Source organism: Pygocentrus nattereri, chromosome 9 (assembly GCF_015220715.1).
Source record: "Pygocentrus nattereri isolate fPygNat1 chromosome 9, fPygNat1.pri, whole genome shotgun sequence".
Taxonomy (NCBI): Eukaryota; Metazoa; Chordata; class Actinopteri; order Characiformes; family Serrasalmidae; genus Pygocentrus; species Pygocentrus nattereri.
In genome coordinates, this window is record NC_051219.1 from 31,760,836 (window position 1) to 31,776,907 (window position 16,072).

At 38.6% G+C, this 16,072-nt stretch overlaps 1 protein-coding gene across 2 annotated transcripts; it reads right to left on the minus strand.

Moving 5' to 3' along the window:
* Window positions 1-780: 780 nt before the first annotated feature.
* On the minus strand, window positions 781-13,587 carry LOC108433271 (trophinin associated protein). Of its 2 annotated transcripts, none has more exons than XM_037540986.1 (16): window positions 13,486-13,587; window positions 12,986-13,057; window positions 12,594-12,837; window positions 10,772-11,276; window positions 10,413-10,552; window positions 9,983-10,040; window positions 9,633-9,772; window positions 9,469-9,532; window positions 9,211-9,350; window positions 8,527-8,590; window positions 5,093-5,157; window positions 4,718-4,816; window positions 4,506-4,610; window positions 4,053-4,398; window positions 3,416-3,588; window positions 781-3,281 (listed from the first exon to the last, which is right to left on the minus strand). In XM_037540986.1, exons 2-16 carry the CDS (start codon window positions 13,042-13,044, stop codon window positions 3,252-3,254), a joined length of 2,232 nt encoding a protein of 743 aa, XP_037396883.1. In that variant the 5' UTR covers window positions 13,045-13,057; window positions 13,486-13,587; the 3' UTR covers window positions 781-3,251. The 2 variants fall into 2 exon arrangements, with proteins under 2 accessions (XP_037396883.1, XP_017563224.1); XM_017707735.2 differs by having other exon boundaries at window positions 13,490-13,580.
* Between the last annotated feature and the right edge of the window lie 2,485 nt (window positions 13,588-16,072).

The following is a 16,072-nucleotide window of genomic DNA, read 5'->3' on the forward strand; positions in this document are numbered from 1 at the left end:
AGCATGCATCACATCTCTCATTACAGTATCCAGCAGATACATCACACAGTCACTGGGAATCTCTACCATGATAAACAAGAGGCTGTGATGCTAATTAACACTAGCAATGTAGCACTAACCTCAGTTGTTTGTCTTAAATGTATTAAATGAACAATTCAGCCAGGCAACGAAAAAAAAAAAAAAGGATTAAACACACATCCACCCCAAAGCTCTCAAAACCTTTTAAAAATTAACATCCAACTTCAACATACATCAGAGGGAGGTTTTCCAAGTCTTTAAAAGAGGAAAACTAAGTTTAGAGATTAATACAGCACAGCTGTAAGAGGGGAGGAGGGATGTTTACAACAGCTTTTTAAATTATTTAATCAATTTGATCACTGATGTCTGAAAAGCACGTCGGTCTGTAAACTGTAATGCTGCTTAACAAAAACTACTTGCATCCATTTCATTTTTCACTGTATAAAATGATACTGATCTATAGTATCACTTGTTAGGAATGTTTAGCCCAGAATCAGTGACAAAACATAGCATGCCCCAAATTACACTGATTCTTAGTAGAACACTTAGTCTCTTAGTTAAAGGTGAGCTAACTAGAACTTTAAGCTTTCCTCTAATACACCATCTGACTGCAGTACAAAGTAAAGGTTAGCATACTGTTAGCATCAATATTGCACTTCCATGTTTGTTTTTTTTCCCCCAAAATGCACATTTAATCACAGCATTTCAAAGTTTCTGCAGGTTCAGGTAACAAAAAAAAAAAAGAGCTCAGGACATCTTTGTTAAACATTTATTCTTCTTTATAGACAAAATAATTACAATGGCAGTGATTAAAAAAAATCTGCTTTACAACAAAGAAACTGCCATTTCAGCTTCAATGCAAGATTATTTCTGCCTTCCTCTGTGTGTAGGACACTTGATGCAGACGGAGGCAGACAGAGACCATTCGGTCAGACAGTGATCAAACTATAGTGTTCGGTTAAAAATACATTAAAGTCTCCTACAAATGTCACTTTAAAAACAAAGAGCATAAAGCAATCACAAACACCACTGTGTGCAACATTAAGGACCTTCTCATATGTAATTCTACCAATTTTTCAAAATTTTTGTCAATTTAAATTGCTTAGATATAAACAGTCATTCAGAGTAGCCTGATATGTTTGATGTGTTCACAACGGTGATCAAAATAGAACTGAACATGTGAAGACGTCACAGAAAGCTATTACACAACATGGCTATGAATACACTGCCTGAGGCCTGAGACATTGTTCTCACAATTATTTTGATAGAAGTCTTTTCATGGGTAGAAGTACATGTAGGGTGCTATTGAACAAAACAGTCCCCTAAGGATTTTTTCCCCCAGATTTACAACAATTACACCATTAACAAAATCACATACACAAACTCATATGTAGGTTCACTGGTGGTTGCAGATAGTAACTAAGATGGCTATACTTGTGCTATAAACACTATTGACCCTGATCCCCATTCACTCCCTACTGTGAAGAAACCTACACTTTTCTTACCTTTTCACATCAAACCACTTCGAATGACTTGATTTACATGTCAACAATTGAGTTTTGCAAAAAATTAGGAAAACCTGGTAGAATTGTCCTTTTAACAAATCAATTATCACAGGCCATCTGCTTTGCTTTTGTGCACGAACGACAGTAATTATTTTCCAATTGCCTACTGGAAGAATTCCACATAAAAGAGGGCTATAGTAAAAAAAAAAAAAAAAAATGAAATAATACTGTCTTGGTATACTCTAGTATTGAAAAGCTGATTGAACTTTGCCTGGAAAAAGCAAATCAATCAAGCAGGCTTCACTTTTTTTCTCCGCAGATTCAGCCTGGCATTACCCCAACCAGGAGTCGTTCTCCATTCATTTTTAAGGTCCATCCATCCATCCATTATCTAAGCCGCTTCTCCGTCAGGGTCGCGGGGGGATGCCGGAGCCTATCCCAGCAGTCTTCGGGCGGAAGGCAGGATACATCCTGGACAGGTCGCCAGTCCATCGCATTTTTAAGGTGAACCAATAAATTACACTGAAGTCTCTGGCTGTTGGGACAACTTAATACTTAAATAACTGCCTTTGCAAAACTCATACAATGGAAGGCTACAAGAAGTATCTCAGCTGTTTAACAAATTTCTAAGTGTGAGTTTCTGTGGCCGTTTCGATGAAATAAGTTTCACATCAGTACGGCAGAAATTTGCTTTAAAAAATAATTTTGGCATTGAACAGATGTGTAGATTTAACTAATATTTCAAACTGATGTTTAATAATCTCATAACTACTCCAAAAGAGCAAAATGCTCTTGTGCTAAAATATCTGCATTTTATTCCTCTTACTTACACTTTTTAATAAGGTTAATCCAGGAAGATCCTCATTTCTACATGGTTTTGTATTGGCATTGACAGATATGTATATGAAAAATATTAGATATCTGCATCTGCCCTCAATTTGAATAATTGGTGCATCCAAATTAAGGCATTTGCATGATACACTTAATCATTTTGGTTAAAAAACAAAACAAAAACAAACCAATCATTATCTATCACACATCAAGCATCTGCACTGTAACAAAGTTTCTATTGTCTTGTAATTGCAATGTCTAGCAATTAAACAGGGCACAATACCATTTTTTTCTTTGAGCACTGCCTCTAAAAGTAGACCATCATGTTCAAAGTACTCAAACACTACTACATGACAGGGTTTTACGGGATTGAATCAGATTTACTCTTGTTTTTCCTCCTACATCCGAGCCAGACGCTATCGGAACAGCACAGTCCCTAGCAGCAATATTATCACAATATTCAGCCTTAAAATGTAAACTACTCTACACTTCTGGGCAAGAATACTGGGTTTCATACAAACTAGCTCAGCAATGTTTTTTAACTGTTTAAAGCCAACAACACTAAATGTAAAAATACTGACTTCTTTCTGTTAAAGAAAAGTTTTAAGTTACTTAATTTATTTGCTTGATGATTTCTTGTCAAGATCATTAAAAGCTTATTGTTTTGTCATTTTGGGCTTTGCCCAGTTTCTTGCCCAGGAGTGTATAACGCTAACAAAATCTGATGGTATGGAAATGCCAGAATTAATCTGTAGAGTGAAATTTAGTGAAATTCTTACAGAAGTTCAGAATAGTTTGCATGAGGCTAGATTGAACTATGGAAAACAACAGAAATCCATGCATGTTTGAATTTAGCCATCATGCTCCAATTGACGAGGGGAGGTAGGGAAGAGGGCTCTAAGAGTTCAAGTCAATAGGCAAAAAGCACTGTGGAGAGGACAAAACAGAAAAGCAAGTAAGTTAAATTGCAATTTGATCTATTCTCATGTGAGGTGGACAAAAAAAAAAAAAAAAGAAGAAGAAGAAAAAAAAAAAAAAAAAAAAAAAAGAGGGTAACTCACAGTGGAATCCTGAAAGAGGAGTCTGGAGGCCACAGGGTTGCTACAGCGGGGCTGTGCTGGCCATGCCTGCTGGCAGGAAGTGTACATAGCACATTCTTCATCCAGAAACATTTCTTCCAGGGGTGGCAGACGCCGTCTTAGAGCACACACTGCTGAGCTGAGACCAGAGGCTGCTGTCAAGTCCATAGACATGCATGCGCACACATACACAAACAAAAACACATCAATGAGCACCGTTAAACAATACGTTGTACTCAACTTGCTCACTATAACTATAAATTAAGAAGTGAAACTGGCTGATGCAGAGTGCCAGCCTGAATGCAGGAAATAAACTATTCAAGAAATATTTTCTGCTTAAACAAGAATTAGACAAAAATTTCATAAAAATGTCCGCATTATTAAACTGTTCAGTACAAAGTCATTCAGAGTGCTTTGATGTGAATGGTGTGTTCACAGCAGTGGTAGGAACCAGATGTATGGAGCATCTTTAAGATGCTTTACAGAAAGTTATTACATAAAATGGTTACAAATATGGTCCCTGATGCTGGTCACATCATTTAGGAATGTTACGGGGTTAAAGTGAGATAAACTGAGATGTAACACACTGAATGAGTATGCAGAGCATTCATCAATTTACCTTTTGTCTTACATAGAGTGCCGGGGGTAACTTGTTTACTGTCTGAATTTAGTGCACTCTGTGATCCGCTGGACTGGGCTGACTGTGCAGGAGCTGTGCTTTGAACTTCAGTGCTGGTTGGACAGGGCTGAAGCTGCCCTGCAGGCTCAGGGATCTGAAGCACAGGAGTCTGCGCATTGCCAAGAGTCGGGCCTAGCCCGAACAGCCGCAGACCAGATGAGAGAACAATGACTGACTGCCTGTGCGTTGCCTGGATAAAGGGCTGAGCTACTGGGATATTGTTCTCTTTTTGTGAATGGCAGCTGTTTGTGGTTGTGCTCCCCTCAAGCTTAAAGTGAGGTTCAACCTATGAGAAATGAAAATACAATAGAATATAGCAGATTAAGTAAATCAGGTAAATAAAAAAAAAAAAAAAAAAAAAAAAAAAAAAGTGCAACACAGAATGTATCTTACAGTTTGGTGATGTCCCAGTGATGGACCCGTATCTCGTCCTTCCTCCATTTGCTCATTCTCCTCCTGCTCTGGTTCCTCTTGAAATAGCCTCTGAACCACATCCTCCTGACACAGATTCCCATTTCCACATTAAAACCAGCTCATGCCCTTTTACTTCATTAACAGTGTAAATTTTTCAAGTTCAAAAGGTTTCAAACTCTGATGAGCCTTACTTCCTGTGGGGTAGAGCTGTCTGTGCTGGCACCTGGGGTTTTACTTAACCCAGGAGAGGCACTGAAGACAGGAGTCTTTGGTGCACAGACAAGCCTCCTCTGAAAACACACCCACACATACATGTTCAATTGTAGACAAGCAGCCAAAAATTAAGGCTTTAAAATGCCTGCTACTACTGTTTTTAGCAATGTTATGTAAGTTTTTTCTGTTTTTATAGGTAACAGCATTATCAGAAAATACAAAAGCAAGTCCATTTAAGATTACGTAACACCCTGACAGACTGTGTGACAAGTGGGTCAGGTGGAAAATAGCAAAGAAAAAAAGTTGTACACACACATGTGAAATACAAACGAACAAAACAGCAGAGCACTAACCAGAGACTGTGACTGGCCCGGAACTCGTTGCTGCGTCCATTTTGCATTAGGAGTTCGACTGGCACCTCCAGGAGGAACAAATGGAGAAATTAAACAATGAACAAAAAAAAACTTAATACAACAAAATCTTAGGCTTATATTAAAGATGTCTCAATACGGGTAATGTCATACTTCAACAGCTACAGTGCATCAAATCAAACGTGGTAGGACTGTTACAACTGTTACATAATCAGCTAATTAATTATTTGCGAGGATCACAATTACTTAAGCTGACTACAATAATTTTCCGATGTTGTTAGTTTTCAGAATCATATACTGCATCAAACAAAGTGAATTGGGTTTGCTTTGTTAAGGAAAGAAAGAAGGGGTAGGTTATGATAAAAAAAAAATGCTCCTAACTTGGTGCTCTAATAGTGCAATGGTGCATAATATTTGTTTATTTGTTAGCTATGATCAGTCAATATGGCCACTTTAGGTTTGTACCTCATCAGCTGCACACAGTGAGCAAGAAAAGACCAATCATTTGTTGCAATTATTTCTGTGACAATTAATAAACTGTTATACGACAATATTTTAAAACCTTACTTTATATTTACTTCTTTACATTCGGCTTGTCAGGTAGCTGATGCTTGGTAAAAAAAAATATGTTCCATGATCCCAGAGGCCAAGTTCAAACATATAACTTCACTATTATTTTACTGCTCATCTACAGCTGTTGTCAGTAGCTTGTGCTGCAGGAAGGATGAGCGTCTATAAAGAGTCAAACATTAAATCAGGCAGCTTATGTGCACAATGCAGCGCTGACATGCTGCTAGTAGAAAATGAAGGTATGCTCCGGTGGTGAACCATCACAGATCATTGTAAAAATGGGTTCCCACCAGCAGGAAACCTAACTAGGGTTCACTTTCAAATGAAGTGAGACCCATGACTTTTGCTGGGCCATGGCTCAGTTTTTTGGTGCAGACCCAAGAACAGGTGGGATGTTTATACTGTTGCAGTAGTTAAATAATCATCTACTCACATTTCTTTTGAGAGGATTGCAGTCATTTAAGCTGACTACAATTTTCCAAAGTTGTTAGATCACATTATGCTGTATCAAACAAAAAGTGAATTGAGTTTGCTTGGTTGAGGAAAGAAAGAAGGGTAGGTTATGACAAAAAGTGTGATAGGTCCACACCAAACAAGCTGGGTGGGAAAGCCCGCTTAGTCTACACCCTTAATCCCTTTTGTTTTGTACTGGAGCTTCAGGCCTAAACTAATAAGAAGTCTTTGTCACCAAAAAAAATTTTTGTGTCAGCTACATCACGGTCAATGCTCCAGTGCAAAGGTAAAGAAGCTAACTTCAGACACTAACCACATTTTAGCTAATTAACTACATTTGGTGTAATACAAAAGTTGTGTAAAACAAATTTTTTTTGGATGAACTATTAAAACATCAAGTTAGACTCCATGTGACAGGGGTGTCCCATCATATCTGCAATGGGCCAGTGTGGCTGTAGGTTTTCATCCACACACAATTCCATTCAACTGGTCTCTGTTTTGATGTGTTATTCTGCTCTGTTGGAATAAAAACATGCAAACACACTGGCCCTTTGTGGATGAGATGGGACACCCCTGCCTTATGAAAGGATATTTTTTCTCCTTATCACTATTATGTATTAAATACTAAGCCATTCAGCTGGACACAAAAGGAGAAACCATGTTCAGGTATTCAAGATATAGTGAGAGCACAGTCACTCTCAGAGTGACTGGAACACTGCACCCCAACTTCTCTCCACTGATATTTTATTCATCCCCTGAACCCCAGATACACTCTAAACATCAGTGCCTGGTTGCAGAAAAACAGTTTTCCCCTTAAGAATGAACCTTAAGGGTAGGATTTCCCTTACCAAAGGGAATTTGTTAAGTGTGTTGTATAAAACCCCTCAGACATTTCTTTTAGCTAAAGGAAAACAATATCAGCAACTAAACTAGACAAATACTGACAGTGACTCTTTCAATAACTATTGATTACTACTGCCATCTCCTGAATATCATCCACTTTCAGCGAAAACTCAAATGACAACGTGTCATGTACATGTTAAATATTATTTTACATAGACACACACAGACACACACAGACACACACAGACACACACAGACACACACAGGTGGTGCACCTCTCCCTTGATTTAATGAGGAGAGGAGCATGCATGGACACCTTTAAAAACAAGCTCTCTCTGGAAAGTAGCACAGGACGCTGGCCTCGAGGCTAAACGCACAACAGAGAGAGCAAAGAAGGGACTCTGCAAACTGACACTGAGTAAGCTGTTGAGGAGTCAAATTTCAGTTGTTTTTGTTTAAATGTGTAAATAAAGCATGTTTGTTCACTCGTGCTCGTGTTTGTGCGTGTGTCTCAGTGGTGGACAGTAACTAAGTAAATTTAATTCGTTACTGTACTCAAGTAGCTTTTTCATGTATCTGTACTTTACTGAAGTTTTTCCATTTCAGGCGACTTTTTACTTTCATTCCACCACATTTCAAAGTCAAATATCTTACTTTTAACTCGACTACATTTTGAGAAATCTGTTGTTCCTTTTGACTTCTATGTGCATAAAAATGTAACATGTCAAAATGAAAGAAGTGTGAAGCAAAAATACCAATCGAGGCACAGCGGGCACTTTGTTTTGACTTGTAGGTCATACTCACCCAGTGCAAGCACACGGTTCAACATCAGTGCAGCAGTGTACAATTTTGGGAGAGTCTATTCAACATGAATGTCGGAATTGACCTAACTTTGTGTAAACAGACTACAATAAGAAATATGTACACATACGCAGTCATGACTGGCATCTGTCTTTTTTTTATACAAACACATTCATTTTATAGTAAATAAAATAGTTGCTAGTTTATGTTTATAAATAGAGACCTATAAGGAAAACATATTTGAGATCTTGAGTTTAAAGCAAGTTTTTATTACACTTTATTACACATTCAACTTCATCTTGAGTGATGGGGGAGAGAGCAAGGCCAATTGTGCCCTCTTGGACTCCCTGCCATGGACAGCTGTAGCAACACCAGGGATTGAACTCTAATATTCTTGAACTTTAATATTATTCATGAAAATGTACTGACTCCCTTAAAAATCCTAAGGGAAATCACAGTTAGCCAACCTCATGCAGCACTTGAGGGCTTATTGAAAGGTAAGTCAATCGGAAAAAAAAAGGAAAAAAGTAAAGGTGTATGACAATTGCATTTTCAGAAAACATTAAGTGAAACATTTTTTTTGTACAAGAGACTTAACCTTAGAAAATACATAAGGGTAATCTTGAGGGAGAAAATTGAGCTTAAGGTGTTTTATGCAACAGGGCACAAAGCCTTGTAACAAAACTGAACTGTTGCTTAAGTATGCAGCATGAAAAGGGGCTGCAGGCCAAGGACAGAAAAAGACTCACCAGTGCGTTCTCCCCCTGTTACAGGACCTTCTGCCCGAGTCTTCTTAATTGGTACTCTTTGAGCCTGCAATAGAAAAACAGTTTGTTCAAAATTACTTTGTCTCATTAATTTTGTACTGAAACAACAAGGGTAATACAGCCATGGCAGCTTACATTAGGACTGTGCAAACCTTCAAATAGACTTGTGTATGTGGCTTCTGTCACTTTATGGCGTAGCGTTTTATTAGAGAGATAGAGAGATAGAGAGATAGAGAGATAGAGAGATAGAGAGATAGAGAGATAGAGAGATAGAGAGATAGAGAGATAGAGAGATAGAGAGATAGAGAGATAGAGAGATAGAGAGATAGAGAGATAGAGAGATAGAGAGATAGAGAGATAGAGAACACAATTGCTTAGCTAAAAACAGTAGCAACCACTTTGAACTTTCATTTTATCCATATATTTGTTTATTGTACAGCTACATTAGCCTGGTAGCCCAGGTACAAAACCAAATGAGTAAACTTCAGACACAAAACAGGTCTTGGCTGTTTTGACTGACATCAGATTGACATAGGATGAAAATTGTGCACCTTCAATTTTTTTTTGCCAAATTCCTTTAAAGAGATAACCTACTCGATATGAGAGCTGCATCATATAGTCATGTGATCAAGGTGTGAATTGGAATGAATCCACAAGCAAACTCACAGAGTAAATGGACGTTCCTCTTCCTGAGGAGCAGGTAGACACTCTGGGTGTCCCTACAGCAGGACCCCCTGCTTTGATACCCTCATTAAGCAGAATACTACGGAGGGCTGATGGGTCAGGGGAAAATGGCACAGCACTCCCTAGAAAAAAAAGTATATATTTTAGATGTAAGCAATAACATACACATGGGTTTCATTCTAGTAGATCAGCCTACTGTGGCAAGAAAAGAAACTGTAAGCTCAAGAAAAGAAGACCTACCTATGCGTCCTGGCACTGCTGTAGCAGCTTCTGTCTGAGGCTTCTTAACAGGTACTCGCTGAGCCTTTCAGAAACAAACCACTCCATGAAAGAAAATTCCCCTTGAAATCTCCCCATTCAAAAACTCTTAAAGCTGTTAACTCTAAAATTTTAATTAAACTCACTGAGTAAATGGACGTTTCTCTCCCTGAGGGGCAGGTAGACACACGAGGTGTTGCTCCACTAAGACCATCCACCTTCCCTCCGTCTTTTAGAAGAATACTACAGAGGGCTGATGGATCAGGGGAAAATGGCACAGCACTCCCTACAACAGACACACTACATCAGTGTTATGTGTTCATAGAGATGGCACTAACATTACTTATATAATACTATTATTTTTTTTGTATCAAGATCACTTCCTGTGGTTAACTGATCATTTGTCCATACTGTGACATGAATCAATGATCAATCATTAATCAAAACAGTAGGAATGTGGGAAGAAGGAACTACAGAAGAAAGAACTAAAACATACCAGGAGGTTCTGCTGTAGTAGCTTTTGTTTGGGGCTTCTTAACAGGTACTCGTTGAGCCTTTCAGAAACAAACCATTACATGAAAAATTCTTTTAAATCTTTAAAAAAAAACAAAAAAAAAACAACTATACTTAAAAGGGCCCATATCATATTTACCATACATATTTATCTTCTATTTTTTTTAGCTAAAAATGTTTGATGTGTGATGAAAAAGTACCATGCACTACACAGTCCGTATATGAAAAGTAAAAACAGCCTGTCTAGAATTTGCCTTTTGGGATCTCATGAAAACCAGTGCATTGAAGTCATACACGGATCTCGGGGGAGAAAAAAATTAAGTACAAGAAAGACAGATATGGGACCTTTAGAAAAACAAAAAATATATATTAAACACTGTAAATTGGAATCAGAAACTTTTAAGTAAACTTACAGAGTAAATGGAGGTCCCTCTGCCTAAGGGGCGGGCAGATGCTTGCGGTGTTGCTCCAACAGGACCACTCACTTTAACTCCCTCATTTAGCAAAATACTACGAAGTGCTGTCAGGTCAGGGGAAAATGCTACAACACTCCCTAGAGTATGTTAGTATATGTTACATCAGTGTTCAGTATTTATAAAATGAAACAGTAAGCTACAGAATGTCTTGCTAATATTACTATTACAATTATTGTCCTATTGACAGATTTAAAAAAAAAACAAAAAAAACAACAACATTATCCTATATTTTTAAAATATTGCATAAGAACACCTGCTTTTAATGAATTACTATCATGTAGCAGGAATCTACTTACCTGTTGTATTTGCACAATTAGCAGCCAGAAGAGTCTCAATACATCCTTTAGTTGCTGGTTGGCAAACTGCTTGGTCATCAACCTCAGCAGGTCTTAAAGAATGAGTTCGATCCTTGGTAAGTTCTGAATGTGCGAGTGTGATGCTGCCCAGTTGTCTGCTTAAGTCTCTTTGAATGGAGGAGCCTATTTCATTAGTGGAATCACTGACTAGCTGCGACTCAGACTTTGTGTGACCCTCTAGACTTAAAGGCTTCCTTTTAGTATTGTTCATGTGATCCACATGTACACTCCTTAGAGCAGTATTATGAGTGGGAGGTCTGTTTTTTGTTCTTTGTTGAGAGGTGGTCAGTGTCTTGGATGGTGTCTGTTGACTAGGATGAGTCAAGGGCATTCTAGACCTTTCCCTTTCAGAAGCAGCTTCAGCGGTCTTTTGGCTGCGAGTCCGAGACTGGGACAAACTGAAAGGAACAGGCTTGGTACACGTTTTCCTCTTTTGAGCCTTACCCTGCAGTGAGCATAAATAAAATTATTAACAGTGAAAATTTGCAGGCTATTCAAAAAATTACAGGCTATCAAACTTTCTATGCTCAGAAACTCAGTGGTGGGAGCGAACATTTGTTTTGGATGCATTTAACTGTGTAATGATTTCAATACAGATCAACAATTGAAAGTGCACAGAAATTTAAAGCCAGATTCTCGGTACAACCTCTGCTGCCAATCTTTCATTCAAAATTTTTCAATGGAAACCACTGCCAGTGACCAAACAAGGTATATGGGTTCATCCAATCAGAGTAACATAGGCAGAAAAGGGGAGGGGGTTATACATTTTAGCAGTTGTGATTTTGAGGATTTATGTTGTTAAAGGACAGTACAGCAACTGTTGAAAAAAAAGTAAGAACTCAAATAAACCAAACAAGTTCACACACCCACATATCATCTAAGCCGCTTCTCCTTCAGGATACACCCTGGACAGGTCGACAGTCCATCACAGGGCAGACAGACATACACACACACACACACATACATTCACACACACATGCACAACTAGAGGCAATTTTCCATGTCCAAATGGCCTGACTGCATGTTTCTGGACTGCAGGAAGAAACTGGGGTGCCTGGAGGAAACCCACGCAGACAACATGCAAACTCCAAACAGAAAGGACCCTGGTCACCTAGCCCTTGGAATCGAACCCATGCCCTTCTTGATGTGAGGCAACAGCACTACCCAAGCGCTACACCACCACACACATTCAGGCACTGCTTATTTTTGTAGTATTGAAACAAAGTAGCGTGTTAACACTAACATTTGTTACACCACCACCGTTCATACTGAATAACATTTTGTGTACTGTTATGACCCCTAGATGTCATGTGGTGGAAGTGATCCCTACCCAGTCCATAGGTATCCCTTCTTAATCCATGGGCATTACATAATAATAAAATCATCATCATCATCATCATCATCATCATCATTTTAAACCTGCTGACCGACGGACTATATGTCACAGACCCCACTTTGAGAACCATGGCCATATAGGGGTCCATAACATTGTCATCCTTACTGATCTTTGTGAACTGTTATGGAGAAACCAGTCATGAAAATTTTATTGAATGACCACACTTCTTTTGCACAGCTGGAACAGTTCACTTCATCATGCTCCAAAGTACTTTGTGCCCAATTCTGATAACTGACAGTTTATATCTTAGAAAAAGAGCTGGTTGTTGATGTTCATTTGTATTTGCTGCTTTAACATTACTGCCCACAACAGGTCCATATAGAGGTCCTTTCTTGTGAGGCAGGCATAAATTAAATGCTGACCTACCAGCAGAGGCCTCTCTTCCCATCTCTTATTCCCTGGAGTTTGAGAAACTTCTGTAAGAACTGGCTGCAGGGATTTTGCAAGGATAGGAAGCCTGCTGACAGTCTTCAGTTTATTTACTCCTTTTGTGGGCTTAGTAGCTTCATTTGGGTCCTGATTCTCCGATCCTGTTTTGGACAGCTGGGCAGTGTGGGCTTTGGTCCTCAGCTTCTCAGAAATTTTAGTTACTTCTTGATTTTTCAGAAACCTGTTGGATTGAGAGAGTGTGGCTATTAACATGAGGATCAACCACACTTTATACATCTGGAAATCATATACCAAAGTCTAGCAAGTCCCAAGCAAAACTAAAATATGAGCAAAGCACTGTTGTCTTTGCTTATTTACAGTCCATTTACCTTGTATGTTCTTTCTGGTTTTGGTTCTGAGGACCCAGAGGAGTTGTTGAGGATGCCATGGCTTTCAAACGTCTGTTAAAAAAGGAAAGATCATGAATTTTGACTGTAATGACTCAGACGAGAAAAGGGTCGCTAACGAACTACGCTGAAGTTGGTTTTGTCAGCTTTCTATTCAAACGTTCCGTTCCACCTTAAATGGTGCAGGAGTTAGTCGCTGGCACCTGACTATTTAACTTAAGGTGAAATAGAGATTTGAATAAGAGGCTAATTTCAGTTTCAGTTAACACAACGTCTTATAACACACACTTAGCAAACCACACAAATTATATAGAGGTTACATAACTGCGGCACAATTTAAGGTGGAACGGGAACTTCGAATAAAAAGCTGGAGAATAAGAAGCTGACTTCAGCTTCGCTAAACTAACTAGGTTTGACCACAGACCTGTAATGTTATAGCTCGCTATACAAATGAAGTCCGAAGTTTGCAAATCCTCACATACTCACTAAATACTCAGTAAAGCTCCTCCAGAACGCCCGTCTGTTTGACGCGAACCGCGCTAAACCTTTATTTCTGCCCACCACTCTCGCTTGTTGATTTCCGGGGTACACAACAATTTGTAAAAAGCTTCTTTCTCCATTGGCTAACGCGCTCGTTCCATCGACCAATCGTTGAGCTCTATCAGAGCTACTATGGAAACCATGATGCGACTTTAAACCACGTGACCCACGCTCATTTCATTGAATCGTAACCGCCGCAGTGTTCACAGAGGTCTGTGGAGCAGTTTTAAAGGGCAATCTCGTCGATTTTTCTAATGATCTGCGTAGTTGACATAAGAAAAAAGGCGTTCGGATCAGATTAATTGCAGAGGAGCTTATCGATTCATACTGATCAATTTCTTTTGGTAATTTGATTGACGTATGCAAATATGGCCATTTATTTACAATCCAAAACAACCTAAACTTCTTTCCCGGGGATTTTAAAAAGTTAATGATAATAAAATAGTGGTAAATTCAAACAAACAAACAAACAAACAAAAAAAAAACACTTATTTGGGCCTTATTTGCCAATGCCTGAGGCATCTGGCAGCCCATAGGTTTCCATTCTAAACATGCAGACGCACACCTGGCCCCACTTGTCTTGGTCACTTGGCCTCATTCTTCAAACAGCTGATCAAGTGCCTCCTGCTTTGTTGGAATGAAAATCTGCACCCACATATGACACACAAATACGACACACTGGGTTTAACCCATATTTAAGTAAAAGGATCAGGATCTTCTCTGGATCCATCATGCACTGACATACCTGCACAGCTATGACTCCTCACCAGTTAGCTTCCATCAAGATTACACAGACAGCCCTAACGTCTATTTATCTCCCTTCATGATGCATCTCATCCATTTTTAAAATGAGTCCTTCACGGCTTGCAGCTTGACATATGGATTACTTATGAAATGATTGAAAATTATGAAATAATTGTTAAAAAGGTGGCTTAATGTAAACCTTAAGCTTAGTGTTAGATGCCAGTGGGTGGAACTTGTTTGAGATATCAGACAACTACACCACTGAAAACCAGAAGAAGTGCAAAAGTACAATGTCAAAAAAGTAAGTTAAGTATGCAGTAATCCTACATTCAGCATCTATCAGCAGAGGAAATCAAGTTTGTGAGTTTCTACTTTTTTGCTCCAAAATCAAATGCCAATGTAAGATGTGCTGATCTCACAGTAGGCCCAGTGCTTTCACCATGGGGGTAAAAAGGTATAGAGAAATTGCACTTAAGAGAAAATTGTACTCTGTCCAAGTCTCACTCAATTAAAAAAAAGTGTAGAGCCAAAAATATACATGTGAAAGTCAAACTTATACATCTATGCATACTCACACACACACACACACAATTTCCAAGCCGCTTCTCCCTCAGGGTCGCGGGGGTGCTGGAGTCTATCCCAGCAGTCATTGGCTGGAAGGCAGGACAATTTATGCATGCTCAAGTACATAAAAGTAAAAAGCATTTTTTAAAGGATAAATTGGTGTGTGATGTGCTGACTAACTGGTATAACTAGTCCCTACAAAAGACGTTAGCATAATCGTGGGCAGTAAAACAGTAAATTCAAACTTGCTCACCTTTTGTCACATGTACTTTGAAGATCAAAGTAAAAATGTAAGGAGTAAAAGTCTGTATTTTTTCTTGAGGAAAACCCTTTGTTGTTTCCCAAACAAATAAAAAAAAAGAAGTCTAAACCAACTGAGGCATGCACCGTTTAACCGGGTTATATGCTATGGCTTTAATCTAACACACACATAGCCAATCAATCAAAAACTGAAACACTGAAATAAGCTTAAATGGACTTTTGCATTGAATGCTAAATTAAAACAATAACTAGGGAAGAACTGCTGCAGGGCCACAGACACAGAGCGTAAAGTCACTACGAGACAATAAACATGCAAATACAGTTTAACTGGACATTCTTTTGTAGAAATTCTAAGTCATATTCTAATCCTGTAGCGATGCTGAAACACGTTAACACACCTACATTCAGCAGTCTGTCTGAAAGGGTAAGCAACTTGTCTCTGGTGTCCATTTTGCCGTGAATACGTGAGTTACACTAATGCTAGTTTGGTTGCATTAGTGGTTAGTTTGCATTAGTTTTGGTTGCACTCGAATATTCGAGTGATATCAAATTGTGAATTCTATTAAACTGATGAGGCTAAAAGATTCTAATACTGTGCCACAGAACACCATATGACATGATGAATAGCATTAAACTTCAGCTGTAGGCCAGAATGCTCATTTAATATGCAATAACTGCTATGAAGTATGAACATCTAAACACATTTTAATCAGACCTATAGTTACACCTCTCTATTAAATACTTCAATTTTAATGGCAAGTATAAACACAGCCTATTAGACCTCTACTGTATGCCTGGTATTTTATTTCTATTACAGAAATTTGTGATGAACCTGAAATCAGTGAAGTGCGCAGGCTCCATGTAATGTTTATATTTCTGTCTCAAATTCACTTTATTTGAAAGGTAGTTTGCTCATTTATGACTCATTTATGTGAGCCTTCTTGCTATGTGCTCATGTGA